We start from the raw sequence: 14,039 nt of genomic DNA, 5'->3' as shown, positions 1-14,039 counted from the left end.
GACCTCCAGCTGTTGCGGAACTACAAGTCCCATGAGGCATAGCAAGACTCTGAAAGCCACAAGCATGACACCCAGAGCCAGAGGCATGATGGGACTTGTAGTTTTGCAACAGCTGGAGGTCCACTAACTGCATATCCCTGCACTATATGGTCGTAGTCTTGGAGAGTACAAAACGGCAGGACTCCCTTTAACAAAAACAAGGACAGGAACAAGAAAAACTCACGCTCATCTCTGTCAGATGTTAGAGGACGTCGCCGATCATCCTTTTTATCTTGACTTTCTTCTCTAACTTTTCTGGAAGAGATTAGATCTTCCCCTCCCCGTCTCCAGGCATTCTCTTCTCTGAAAAATGAAATCAATTGAAAATGTATGTTAGGCCATAATAAAAAAAAAAAAAAACACCTTCAGCAGATCTCTGCAATACACACATATTCCCTTTAAAAACATTTGAAGAAAGATACATAACCTGCTGATCTGCCTGAAATCCAGTGAGTTCCTAAAATCCTGCAGTGAGCTGACAACTCTGCCTTTACTGTAGTGAAAATACCAAGCAGAGCTGTTAGCCGTCCACAACTCAGCCCATCCCCACCCCTCTGTTCTTTTCTACATGCCTACATGGATTTCTTTCCCTGCAAAATTTGACTGTTGGCTTGACTCTCAAGAGTCTATTCACATGCTTTGTGTAGAGAAAGAACTCCTGGGAGATGTAGTTCTGGGGGTATAAACACCTATCCCTTTCCTCATTACCTAGAAAGGTTTCTGGCAGTGGAGAGCTGGGAAGGCAGAGGGGATTGAAATTTCAGTTACAGTACACAGGAAGCTATAAGATTTCGGGTAATTTCAACAGGTAGTTTTCTGTACTTGCAGAAAATGTTCTTAGCAAAAGAAAACAAAACATGAGAAACCCAAAATGTAGCCACCACATTTAAAAGAAGTATGCGTTTGGTTATTTTTTTCAGAATCATATTTGCCTCAGTCCAATGTTGTATCTGTCCCCCGCCAGCTCTAAGACTGAGAACCGAGCGATCAAACACTGCTGATTGCTCGGTTCCCAGAGCTTCCTGAGCAGAGAGCTGGTCAGTCTGGGGCTCTCTGCCCCCCTCCCACGCCGGGCTGTGGAGGAAGCAGGAGGCTCAGTATTTTAGCAACTCGCTGAAAGGCTGAGCCAGGTGCCGGTCCAGGCATGTGAGCAGATCCCGACCATATGGTCAAGATCTTGCCCAAGCCTAGATTGGATCTTTGACATTAGCAGACTTCAGTCCGCTGAAAATGGGTCAAAAGGAGTGCCGAGCGAACTTTACTCCTGTGATTCACGGGAGAAGTACAGCCCAATGAGCTTTGGCTGTACTTCTCCTTTAAGGATTGGTAAGCTATATTACATTTTGTTCTTGGGTAGATACTTGAAGGCCTTGTTCACATGAGCAGCCAGGAGGCATTAAAACTAGGCGGTTGATCGACAACCAGCTACTCACAGAAACAGTGCGGGCAAAACTAAACATTGCATTCGACTGGCATTACCACCGGTGAATGTGACAAACGCATGTCTTTGGGGCTGCACCACAACTGCATGCAATGCCGTACTACTGCACTGCAATTGTGTGCATTGTATGCGATGTGGTTTCAGCGCAGCCCCATAGAACTGCATTAGTCACATTGAGTAGCAGAACTGACTGCCGAAAAACGACATGCTGTTTACCTTTTGCCGCATCATGTTTACAGCTGTATATTCGTGTTAAGGGAGGTGGTATAAGCTGCTGCTCATCCACCTGGCTTTACACACACACACACACCCCACATTTGAAGAAGCCCCTAAAAAGGACAGGATTTTTGGGGAAATAATAATAAATGCACATATTTTTGCAGGGAAAAAAAAAAACATGCTTTTATTATTTTTTCCCCCGCAGCAGCCGGCAAAGCATTGCATCTGTGAATCAGGCCAGGATCCTGCAGACAAGTCCTTCAGCTCTCAGCCCATACCTCCAATACTGGATGACTGTTTACAAACTGCAGGGCTTGTAAATGAACTGGGTGCGCTCATTAGTGCCCTGCACTACAAGCCGTCAGCTGCAATGGCCGACGATACTTACGGTAGTTTTCTCATTCACAGATTGCTGTAAATGACGTGGCCATGTGGTTAGAGCGCTGCATGTCCGCACTATTGTCAAACTGTGACAGTGGGTGCGGGGAGAAGAACCCTTGCTTGCTGTCACAGGGAGAGGGGGGAATTGGGGTTGTGGGGGGCAGGTCTGGGGCACGTTACACCCAAATTATGGGTGTAAGATGCTCTGAAAGGTCAACCTATCCTGGAAGACATGTCTCCCCTTTCCATTCTTTCCGCCAAGGTTTCTGAAATCAGAGTTCCAACTATTTCTGTGTTTATGAAAAGTCAGCAGCTACAAAAAGTGTAGCTGCTGACTTTTCATAAACACACACTTGCCTGTCCCACGGTCCAGCGATGGGGACGCCCAAAGCCTTGTGTCTCCTTCTCCTCTCCTTGGTGCCGGCATTGCAAGTGTAGGCATCCAGATTCACAGCCATGTGTGCACTGTGCGTTCTGAATGGCCGGGCAATCTTCTGGGACTTGTGACGTGTCCCAGAAGATTGCAGGTAGGGAGGGGGAGAGGAGAACTTCGCTCGGGCTGCCATGAACAGAAGTGGGAGCTGGGTACCTGTCCCCCCCACCAAAAAAAAAATGACACGTCAAATGTGGCATATGAGGGGGTCAGGAGTCCTTAAAGAGGAAGTTCCACTTTAGGGTGGAACTCCACTTGAAGTTCCTCCTGGACTCTCCTGAAGACTTTCCTCATATTTTATCCCTCAGACCCTCTTTGTATACCCAAATCCTTTATCTAGTGAAGTCTCCAGAACTGGACACAGCATTCTAAAATGAGGTCCAACTAAAGGTCTATATAGAGGTATCAAGACCTCATTCCCCCTGCTGGTGATCCCTCTAGTGATGCAACCTAGATTTCTATTCAATTTTCTCCACTGACTGGTCACACTGTTCGCTCATTTTTCAAATGTCGAAAAGTACCCCCAAATCTCTTTCCTCTGTAGTTCTGACAAACATTGTAACATTAGGATATGTTATAAGTTTAAAAATTTTGAAAAAAACATATGAAACAGAACTAAAAAGAAGTACACCTTTCCTTGAATAAACCCTCCAGATGCATCCTAATCCTAAAGCCAATAACAAACACATACATGTGTATTTCTTGCGACTCTCCAAAATTACAACCAACCAACTCACCTGATCGGGGGGACCTTTTCTCGTTCAGAGTCCGGGTTGGTATCACCTCTGGACCATTCCTTATCTTCAGAAGCCTTTGATTCCCGCGGAGGGCCCCAACTGTCTTCCCGAGCTTTCTCACGCTCCCTCCAGCCACCTAAAATAAGATAGTTTAACAAAAATGTATCATTTGCCAAGAACTCCTAAGGTGCGACATCTCAAGTCCCCAAAGTGGGCTTTTCCACCTCAGTACTGGTTATTGAATGCCTTAGGTTATAAATTCGCTCTAACAAATGTATAAACACAATATTCAACCAACCCTGAAGAGGATAATTTAAAGCGTTTGTTACCCCAACACTAGAGCTGCACGATACTAGGAAAAATGAGAATCGCGATTCTTTTGCTTAGAATACAGATCACGATTCTCTCACGATTCTTTAAAATGGTTAAATTTAAAAGAGAAAAATCAGCTGTAGACGGCGCATGCGCAATCAACACACCGCTCGCTCCCGATGCTCGGGGCTTGTTATTCATTTATTACAGCAAGGGGCGGATGCTTTTCTCAAAGGGGCGGATGCTTTTCTCAAAGGGGCGGATGTATAGTTAACCATACATCCGCCCCTTTGAGAAAAGCATCCGCCCCTTGCTGTCTTTATAACCATATATACATCTGCCCCTTTGAGAAAAGTATCCGCCCCTTGCTGTATTAAATAACCAGCCCGGGCATTGGGAACGAGCGGCGTGTTGATTGCGCTTGCGCAGTCCAGGCCGGCACTATGCTGACTGACGTCAGTTCCAGTTGCTGACGTCAGTTCCGATATCAGCGCCATTTGCGTTCCACGCTGGTTCCGTGCCCCCGACTGGGAGATCCGGAAAATCGAGCTAATCCAGCTTGCAGATCGCGCGGGGGGGGGTGAATCGAAATCGCGATCTTATATACGATTAATCGTGCAGCTCTACCCAACACCTCATATTCCTGATATGTGCCTGCTGTACCATGTACTTCTATGAGAAAGTATCCTGTTCTCTTTGCATTGCTTCCTTTATGTGAAATCCATGGGTTTTCCTGCCTGTCCCTCTGCTTTCCTATTATAACTGACCACACCAAGCAGGACAGCACACTGTGGTCAGTTCTCTGGCTATGCTAGGAAATCAGTGTACTCTCCAATGATCAGACTTGTCTTGACACCCCCCCCACGACACAGTCATTCACTGAGAAGCTCAGTGTGCTGCTCTTTCTCCTTCCCCTAGCAGCCCCCACCCCTTATGCAGCTAAGAACAGAGGAAACATGATCAGTTATTAAAAATAAGAAAAAAAAAAAAAAGTTATTTATGTTTTTTTATATCTATACAAAAATGTTTTGCCTTTCATTTCCATTTCAAACTGAATGGGTTGTTTTACAAATCACTTTAACCGGTTCCCGACTGGCTAACGCAGATATACTGCGGCACAAAGGCTCTCCTGGGCAAAATCCCGTATGGATCCGTCCTTCCCCTTAGTGGCTGCTGCCCCGCGGGGGACCCAAAACTGTGTGGCCGGCGGGCTCGATCGCACACACGAGAGTGCCGGCGCAGGGATTTGTGAATGTAAAACACACAAATCCCTGTGCTGTCAGGGCAGGAGAGACATGTCGTTTGTTCCTACTAAGTAGGAACAACGATATGTCTCCTCACCTAGTAAGTCACATCCCCACACAGTTAGAACACGCTGAGGGAACACACATTTAACCCCTTGATCGCCCCCTTGTGTTAACCCCTTCCCTGCCAGTAACATTTACACAGTAATCAGTGCATATTTATAGCACCGATAGCTGTATAAATGTCAATGGTCCTAAAAATGTGTCAAAAGTGTCCGATCTGTCAGCAATACCGCAAAAAAAAAAAAAAAAAAAAAAAAAAAAAAAAAAAAAAAAAAAAAATCGCAGATCATCGCCATTACTAGTAAAAAATAAAATAAAAATGCCATAAATCTTTCATATAGTTTGTAGACGCTATAACTTTTGCGTAAACCAATCAATATACGCTTATTGCGATTTTTTTAACAAAAATATGTAGAAGAATACATATCGCCCTAAACTGATGAAGAAATTTGTTTGTTACATTTGGGGATATTATAGCAAAAAGTTTAAAAAAAAGTTTTTTCTAAATTGCTCTTTTTTGTTTATAGCGCAAAAAATGAAAACCGCACAGGTGATCAAATACCACTAAAAGAAAACCATTTGGGGGGGGGGGGGGGGGGGGGGGGGGGGATGTGATGGGATTCTCATTTTAACCAGAATCGTAACTTTAAGGCCGCTATATAATTCACAACTGACTTGTCTCATACTGCTTTAAGGACAAAGTTGCCAAGCCTACAGAAGATATCCTGGGCTAAGAAAAAATATGTAGGATGCTGCTATCTGGCTCTGAAACGTCTTACTGCCAGGGTATTCTGCTGATCCAAATCCCTGACCAAAAAAAAAAAAAAAAAAATCCATATCAGTTCTGACGTCAAAGGCTGCATACTTGTCCTGGGTCACTAAAAGCCTCGTACACACGATCTGATTTTCGTCCGGGAATTGTGTGATGGCAGGCGGTTTGCCTTAAATCTGACCGTTAGTACGCTCCTTCAGACAATTGTCGGCCAACTTTCAGCCACGTTGGATGACAGGCTAATAAATTTTCGGCGGAGAACAGTCTGTTGTCAGATTGTCCTATCGTGTGTACACAAGTCCGTCACACAAAAGTCCAAAGTACAAACGCGCATGATCGGAATCAATGCTCACCAAAACACAACATTAGCAGAAGGTGCCCAAAGGGTGGCGCTCAAGAGCTGAAAGTCCTCGTAGTACGTCACTACGTTCGTGTTTGTTGGGTGACAATTGTGTGCCGTTTGTATGCAAGACCAGTTCATGGCACGCGCCCTTCGGCCAAAAGTCTGACGCTTTGCGGAAAATCCGATCGCGTGCACGAGGCTTTACTCGGTGTTGAGGCCAGAACATGAACATCAGATGGACAGCCGGAATCCCAACTGACGCCAGTACAATTTCTAGAAGGGCTGACTGGGATCCCTTTGGTGAACCAAACCTGGGAGGGAGTTTAAGTGTACAGTATATGCGTTTTCAGCAATAAAATGTAATACAACGATAGTTGACCAAAGAAGTAAAATACCGCCCTGTGCATACATTCCAAGATAAGGACATAAACATCACCGCTATCCCGACCAGAAAGGATCACAAGGTTTTTTGGGGTTTTTTTGAGCATTATTCAAACATTCTGAATTATTTTTACAGAAAAGCAACAAGCAAAATGTCACTATTGTACTAAAAGAATTTTTACACATTTACATTTTTTATTTTCAAACTTCATCTCCACCTCCACCCATGGTGAGGAATCGCTCATTCACCTGAGCATCCATTGTGGTCCTCATAAACCAGACCTCCAGAGAACACAATTGTCTAGCCAAAGATGCATTGCCAATTCTATAGGATGAACAAAGGAAAATCATATTGGCAAACTTTAATAATGCAACACGGGTTTACAGCTTACCTGGTCGACTGGAACTAACAGGCTTCCAGGCAGATGGTCCTTCATCATCACCGCCACGCCTTGGTCCTCTGTCATCGTCACCTCCAAGCTTGGGCCCCCTGTCATCTTCAGCACTTCTCCAAGACCCACGGTCATCATCAAAGCCTCTTTTAGGGCCACGGTCATCTTCCAAACCCCTTCTGGGAGTGCGATCATCGTCAAAACCTCTGCGGGGTGCCCTGTCATCGTCAAAACCTCTGCGGGGTGCCCTGTCATCGTCAAAACCTCTGCGGGGTGCCCTGTCATCGTCAAAACCTCTGCGGGGTGCCCTGTCATCGTCAAAACCTCTGCGGGGTGGCCTGTCATCTTCAAAACCTCTGCGGGGGGGCCTGTCATCATCAAAACCTCTACGGGGGGGCCTGTCATCGTCAAAACCTCTGCGGGGTGCCCGGTCATCATCAAAACCTCTGCGGAGTACCCTGTCATCGTCAAAACCTCTGCGGGGTGCTCGGTCGTCGTCAAAACCTCTGCGGGGTGCTCGGTCGTCGTCAAAACCTCTGCGGGGTGCTCGGTCATCGTCAAAGCCCCTGCGGGGTGCTCGGTCGTCGTCAAAGCCTCTGCGGGGTGCTCGGTCGTCGTCAAAGCCCCTGCGGGGTGCTCGGTCGTCATCAAAGCCTCTGCGGGGTGCTCGGTCGTCATCAAAGCCTCTGCGGGGTGCTCGGTCGTCGTCAAAGCCTCTTCTAGGACCCTTATCATCATCATCAAATCCTCTCCGTGGACCCCTATCTTCATCAAAGCCTCTTCTGGGGCCACGTTCATCGTCAAATCCTCTCCTTGGGCCTTTATCCTCCTCAAAGCCTCTCCTAGGGCCCTTGTCGTCCTCAAAGCTTTTCTTGGGCCCTCTGTCCTCCTCAAATCCCCTTTTAGGTCCACGATCCTCTTCTGCACCGCGCCATGATGTCTTCTCCTCATCTAAATCACGTTTGGGGCCTCTATCTTCCGCCAGGCCTCGACGAACAGGTGTGCGATCATCTTCATCTACGAGGGGCTCTGCTTCCTTTCTAACACGTGGACCTTCATCTGGAATATCTTCAGGCTCTTTTTTGCCTGGCTTTTCAAGATCTTGTCCTGCCCGACGCCAATCCCTGGAACAATATTGGATTATTTTTGTACAAATTATTTTTGAAATAAAATCAAGATAACTGAACCCAAAGTTTATTAACTTTCCAATTACCTGTCAGGTACTTTCGGTTCATCTGCAACATCTCCACGTCTCCAGCCGCTTTCCTCTCTATCACCCCAGCGTGATTCCTGTGAACGGTGACAAAGTGGAGAATGAATTTGTACTCACATTGAAAAACCAAACGCAAAACAAGCAGCACAAGATGCAGTCCCGTATCCGGCAATCACAGATCACACAGAGCACAACCATGAGGCAAAATAGGTGAGAGGAGACAAGAACTTGGCCTGCAGACTTTAACCACTTCAGCCCCCGAAGGATTTACCCCCTTAATGACCAGGCCATTTTTTTGCGATACAATACGCTTTAAAACAAAAAAAAAAAAAAAAAAGCGACAATTTTGGAAATTTTTTTTTTTTTTTTTACAAATTTATTCATCAGTCTAGGCCAGTGATGGCGAACCTTGGCAACCCAGATGTTTTGGAACTACATTTCCTATGATGCTCATGGACTCTGCAGTGCAGAGCATCATGGGAAATGTAGTTCCAAAACATCTGAGGTGCCAAGGTTGGCCATCACTGGTCTAGGCCAATATGTATTCTACATTTTTTTTTTTTTTACCAAAAATAACGCAATAAGCGTATATTGATTGGTTTTGCAAAAGTTAAAGCGTCTACAAAATAGGGGATAGATTTAGGGACTTTTTTTTTTTTTTTTTATTGTTTTTACTGGTAATGGCAGTCATCTATGATTTTTAGCGGGACTGCGACACTGCGGCGGACAAATCTGACCCCAAGTGACACTTTTTGGGGACCAGTGCCATTACAGCAAAAAAAAAAATGCACTGATCAATGTATAAATGACACTGGTAGGGAAGGGGTTAACAGTAGGTTAACTGTGTTCCCTGTGCGCGTTGTGTGGGGGATGGGCTTACTGGGACAACACTGATATCACTGTGCCTGATCACTAGGAACAGCAGATTCCGGTATTGTCCCCTGTCAGAACGGGGATCCGTCTTGTTTACATAGGCAGATCCCCGTTCTGCCTCTTTACCGCAATTGCGGTAGAGTCTGCCGGAGTGCGCACGCCCACACTACCACATGCACGGACCGACGTACAGGTAGGAGGAGAAGGCAGGGAGTAACAGGAGAGCCCAGGACAGCTGCACAGCACACTACATTAGTTCGAGGCAGCAGTCTGTCCACCTATACACTTGTTACAATGCCCAGGCCAGTCTGCACAATCTCCCCTGGATAAGTTCACACTCCTTATCTCAGCTGCATAGGAGATCTGCATAGGAGATTCTTTCACCGGGTCCTGGTGGTTAGGATTAGGATGAGATCTGAGGTCTTTTTGACCCCAGATCTCATAGTTAAGAGGTCCTGTCATGCTTTTTTCTATTACAAGGGATGTATACGTTCCTTGTAATAGGAATAAATGTAACTTTTTTTATCCAAATAACAGTGTAAAAATTAAAAATAAAATAAATAAAGTGAAAAAAATTTTTTTTAAGTAAGCCCCGTCCCGACGAGCTTGCGTGCAGAAGTGAACTCATATGCGAGTAGCGCCCACATATGAAAACGGTGTTCAAACCACACATGTGAGGTATTACTGTGATTGGTAGAGCGAGAACAATAATTCTAGCCCTAGACCTCCTCTGTAACTTAAATCATGCAACCTGAAGAATTTTTTTAACGTCGCCTATGGAGATTTTTAAGGGTAAAAGTTTGTCGCCATTCCACGAGTGAGCGCAATTTTAAATCGTGACATGTTGGGTATCAATTTAGTCAGTGTAACATTATCTTTCACAATATAAAAAAAAAAAAAAAATTGGGCTAACTTTACTATGGTCTTATTTTTTTATTCAAAAAAGTGTATTTTTTTTTTTTTAAAAGTGCTCTTGTAAGACCGCTGCACAAATACGGTGTGACAAAGTATTGCAACGACCGCCATTCTATACTCTAGGGCAGTGATGGCCAACCTTGGCACCCCAGATGTTTTGGAACTACATTTCCCATGATGCTCCACCACACTGCAGAGTGCATGAGCATCATGGGAAATGTAGTTCCAAAACATCTGGGGTGACAAGGTTAGCCATCACTGCTCTAGGGTGTTAGAAAAAAAAATGTTTAATGTTTGGGGGTTCTTAATTTTCTAGCAAAAAAAAAACAGTTTTTAAACAACAAATCTCAGAAAGAGGCTCGGTCCTTAAGTGGTTAAAGAGGTTGTAAACCTTCCTGTGTAATATGCAACTATAGGTAAGCCTAGAATAAGGCTTACCTATAGGTACAGTAAATATCTCCTAAATATGCGCCGTTTAAGAGATATTTACTGTGCTGATGACGTCATCGGCGCATGCACTCTGAAGGAACGCCCGTGCCGTGACCGGTGGCTCCTGATGAAATTCCACCATAAAATTGCTTTTATGGTGGAAAAAAAAAAAAAAAAAAAGCAGAGAAGTAACAATGTACAGCATTACAGGGACAATAGGGCCTTTAAAAGAACTGGGGATAGCAGATTGGTGATATCAAACAGGGTAGCACAGTATCTTTTGCATGGTAATGTATTAAACCACCTGTAATACAAAAACAAACCTTTCTAAAGGAGTCATCACCCCCACGTCGTTCCTCCTCTCGACGACGCTCTCGTTCTTCAATCTCTAGTTCTCTTTGCCGTTTCTTGCGTTCTTGTTCCTCTAGTTTTCTAACGCGTTCTTGATATTCCTGTTGCTCGGCTTCTCTCTTTTCATTCTCAGCCCGGTCTCTTTCCTCTCGCTCTGAAAAAAAAAAAATGGGCAGGTAAGATATGACACACAGCGAGATAAATTGGCTAATGTTTAGAAGTACAAAAAATGGCCTTAACAGAAAGGAGCACTGGAATAGCAAACGCATGTCAAGTAAAACCAAAGGATTTTCAAGCTCAACTTACTGACCAGCCTGCAACCAACCGAACTGACCCAACAGTATGCGTTAAAAAATAGGATTTTTAGAACAGCTTATCTATAAAATCCCTTTCTTTGAAGTACATCACGGGACACAGAGCCATAGTAATTACTATGTGGGTTATAGGCCACCTTCAGGTGATGGACACTGGCACACCCTAAATTAAAAAGTGCACTCTCTATATAACCCCTCCCACTGGTGGGAGAACCTCAGTTTTGTAGCAAAGCAATACACGTCTATACCAGAAAGAGGTGCGGGACCTCTGTGTCCCGTGATGTACTTCAAAAGAAAAGGATTTTACAGGTAAGCTGTTCTAAAAATCCTATTTTCTTATCGTACATCATGGGACACAGAGCCATAGTAGTTACTATGCGGGATGTCCCAGAGCAATGCCAACTGAAGGGAGGGAGACACATCAAAAGTAGGGCACCAAGAGAATAGAGGATTTATACTGCAGCCTGCAGTACACTTCGCCCAAAGGCGATACCCTCATGACCTTTTACATCTACTTGAATCTGGTAAATGTATGGACTGCAGATCTGAGCCATGGAGGCCTGGTGATGCACTGCCCAAGAAGCACTAACAGCCCTGGTGGAGTGCGCTTTAATATGAAAAGGAGATTTTTTCCTCTTTAAACCATAAGCTTGAACAATCACTTGACAAATCCATTTAGAAATGGTAGATTTCGATGCTACCTGTCCTCTTTTAGCACCGTCTGGCAACACAAACAAAACATCTGTTTTATGAATCTGAGCGGTCACTTTCAATAGACCTTTACCGATCTCACCACATCAAGAGAATGTAGTGACCTTTCTTCCACAGAAATTAGGTTCTGGGAAAAAAAAAAAAAAAATGAAAGCAGAACAATATCCTGGTTTAAATGAAAACTAGATACTACCTTCGGTAGGAATTCAGCATGAGGCTGAAATACAACCTCATCCTTATGCAGAAACCAATATGGCTCTTTACAAGAAAGAGCAGCCCACTCTGATATTCTTCTTGCAGAAGATATTGAAAAGGGAACTTTTCCCATTAGAAATTCTTTGGATATACTTATCCAGATCGACTCCAAATAACCGTTCACCATAAAAAGGGAAACTAGCCAAGAGCTTTTTGCATGGCGCTTCGGCTGACCAATTTTTCAACCATAGGATTCTATGCACATGCATCAGGCCGTGAGGCCTGGAGAATAGAATCTTTCATGGCATCTACTGTAAAACACAACGCTTCTGATATACCTGCCAAATCCTGGGCCCGCTGATCAGGAATAACTTTGAGTACCTCTACAAACTGGTCCTATAAGGACTAAGATACTCAGATTGCTGCTAGCACTGACTGAACCTGCGAGCGAAATATAGTTTTTTTTTTTTTTTAAAAAGGAACTCCAACTTCTTATCTGTTGGATCCTTTAGCATGAGTATTGTCTACTGGACAAGTCATGTTTACAGAGAATATAGCAGCATCAATTGCTGGAATTCCCCATTATAAAAAACTCTTCCTCCATAGGATAAAGCATTGAATCTTTTTCGGAGGAAAAAACAGTTTATCTGGGTGCTTCCACTCAGAATACATTAGCTTCCTTAGCCAAGAATGGATAGGAAAAACATGAATCAGAGTGGGGAGGCTTTAGTGAACCCAAACCAGAAGTGGGCTCATTCACTGACTGCGTTACTGGCAGTAAAAATGTGGAGCGGACCAATTCAGTGAGAGACTGTACCAACAACCTTTCCTGCGAACCTGACACTTCTGTATCAGGTTCTTCGGAAGAGGAGACATTAGCCTCTTCGTCATCTCTTGCTCCATGTTCCTCAGTAACAGGGTCCGGAGCAATAGATAGGGACCTGCTACGCTTAGTCCCACTCTGGGATGCGATCAATCTTTTGCTTCAAACATAAATGGTTGAAGAAAAAACCTCCTTAGTAATATACACAGGGGCTGCAGTTTTCAAGAGCTGCAACACTTGCCCCTCCTGCAGGGGAGGATGCCATCTTTACTGGGATGGATCTAGGCTTCCGTGTGACTTGTAAAAGTCTTTCTAGAGTCCTTATTGAGGTGTTTTTCACCCCCCCTTCTGAGCATAGCCTGATGCACAAAGCAGAGGTACTATCAGAAAGAATGCATCTACTGCCTGAGCAACAGTCCCGCTCTGTCACTGCTATTAATGCTCAGCCTGATGCAGTAGTAAATGTGTCAAATAAATGCCTGTGTCACCAAAGTCTTATATGCAAACAAAACATCTGTTTTACCTTTGCTCTTGTGTCCCTCCGCAGCTTGCAACAGCACACATGGAGCCTTTTAAAAACATACCTTCCCGCGCTGAACTTTGGACGACACAAACGCCGCGCTAAGCCCCGCGTCATGGGGCTTAGCGCAGTGCTGGCATCCTCCAACGTCCAGCGCGGGAAAGCATGTTTTTAAAAGGCACCCCGCATCACCTACGGCCCTTCCCCTCTTTTTTAAAAATAGCTTTTTCCCGTGCGAGCGCGGGCTCCTGATCCTATGAGATCAAGGAAGGGAAGCAGAAATGGTGAGGGGGGGTCTGGAAGCCGCCGAGCGGCGTACCGTTCTCGCCGTTTTTTTTTTTTTTCAAATCTTCAGCGCTCTTTCCCCACTGAAGAGGGGAATAAAACCAGCACAGGGGGGTGTCTGGTGGAGAGAGGGAACCCCCCCAGACTTACCGGAGGTCTGCTGTTTGGCCGGAGGAAGAAACATCTGCAGCTTTCAAGACACAGCGTGAGCTCTCTGAGAAGCATGAGACGGTGAGTGCTCAATACAGCCCCCAGTGGTGACACATAAGCATGACAGCATTTACTAAATCAAAGGAGACATTCATAAGAACATTTTAAACATTTCTTAGGAAACTCCACTGACCTTTCCCACCGCAGGGTTTTCTGTGGTAAACCAACAGACCCAATCTTCACCCTTCACGGTGGGTTCCATTAAACCTTCAGGAGCTGCAGACACCCCCCCCCCCCCCCACAAGGCACCCCATACCTATGATTTTTAAGAGTCTCCAAAGTTGAATGCATGTGCTCCCACTGTGGAGACTCTTAAAAGTCAGAGGCAGTGACTTCAGGTAACAGGATGCCTTGGAGCGGCTCTGCAGCTTATGCATTTATTTGCAAATGTGTGCAACTAAACCCCTGTTTTTAACACATACTGTTAGATCAATTCGGTTGGT

At 44.9% G+C, this 14,039-nt stretch overlaps 1 protein-coding gene across 1 annotated transcript in view; it reads right to left on the bottom strand.

Annotated features, from left to right (window-relative positions):
- EIF3A (eukaryotic translation initiation factor 3 subunit A) overlaps positions 1-14,039 on the bottom strand; it is a 35,821-nt gene that overhangs the window by 1,984 nt on the left and 19,798 nt on the right. Inside the window, exons 17-21 of the mRNA XM_073595783.1 lie at positions 10,511-10,692; positions 7,971-8,047; positions 6,758-7,881; positions 3,251-3,386; positions 224-342 (exon numbers count right to left, since the gene is read on the bottom strand). Of these exons, the coding sequence (XP_073451884.1) occupies positions 224-342; positions 3,251-3,386; positions 6,758-7,881; positions 7,971-8,047; positions 10,511-10,692 (1,638 nt within the window). The remainder of the gene's footprint in view (positions 1-223; positions 343-3,250; positions 3,387-6,757; positions 7,882-7,970; positions 8,048-10,510; positions 10,693-14,039) is intronic.

Source organism: Aquarana catesbeiana, linkage group LG08 (genome assembly GCF_042186555.1).
Source record: "Aquarana catesbeiana isolate 2022-GZ linkage group LG08, ASM4218655v1, whole genome shotgun sequence".
Taxonomy (NCBI): domain Eukaryota; kingdom Metazoa; phylum Chordata; class Amphibia; order Anura; family Ranidae; genus Aquarana; species Aquarana catesbeiana.
Note: the sequence above shows the minus strand (reverse complement) of the source record. Positions and strands in the feature narration are given on the sequence as shown.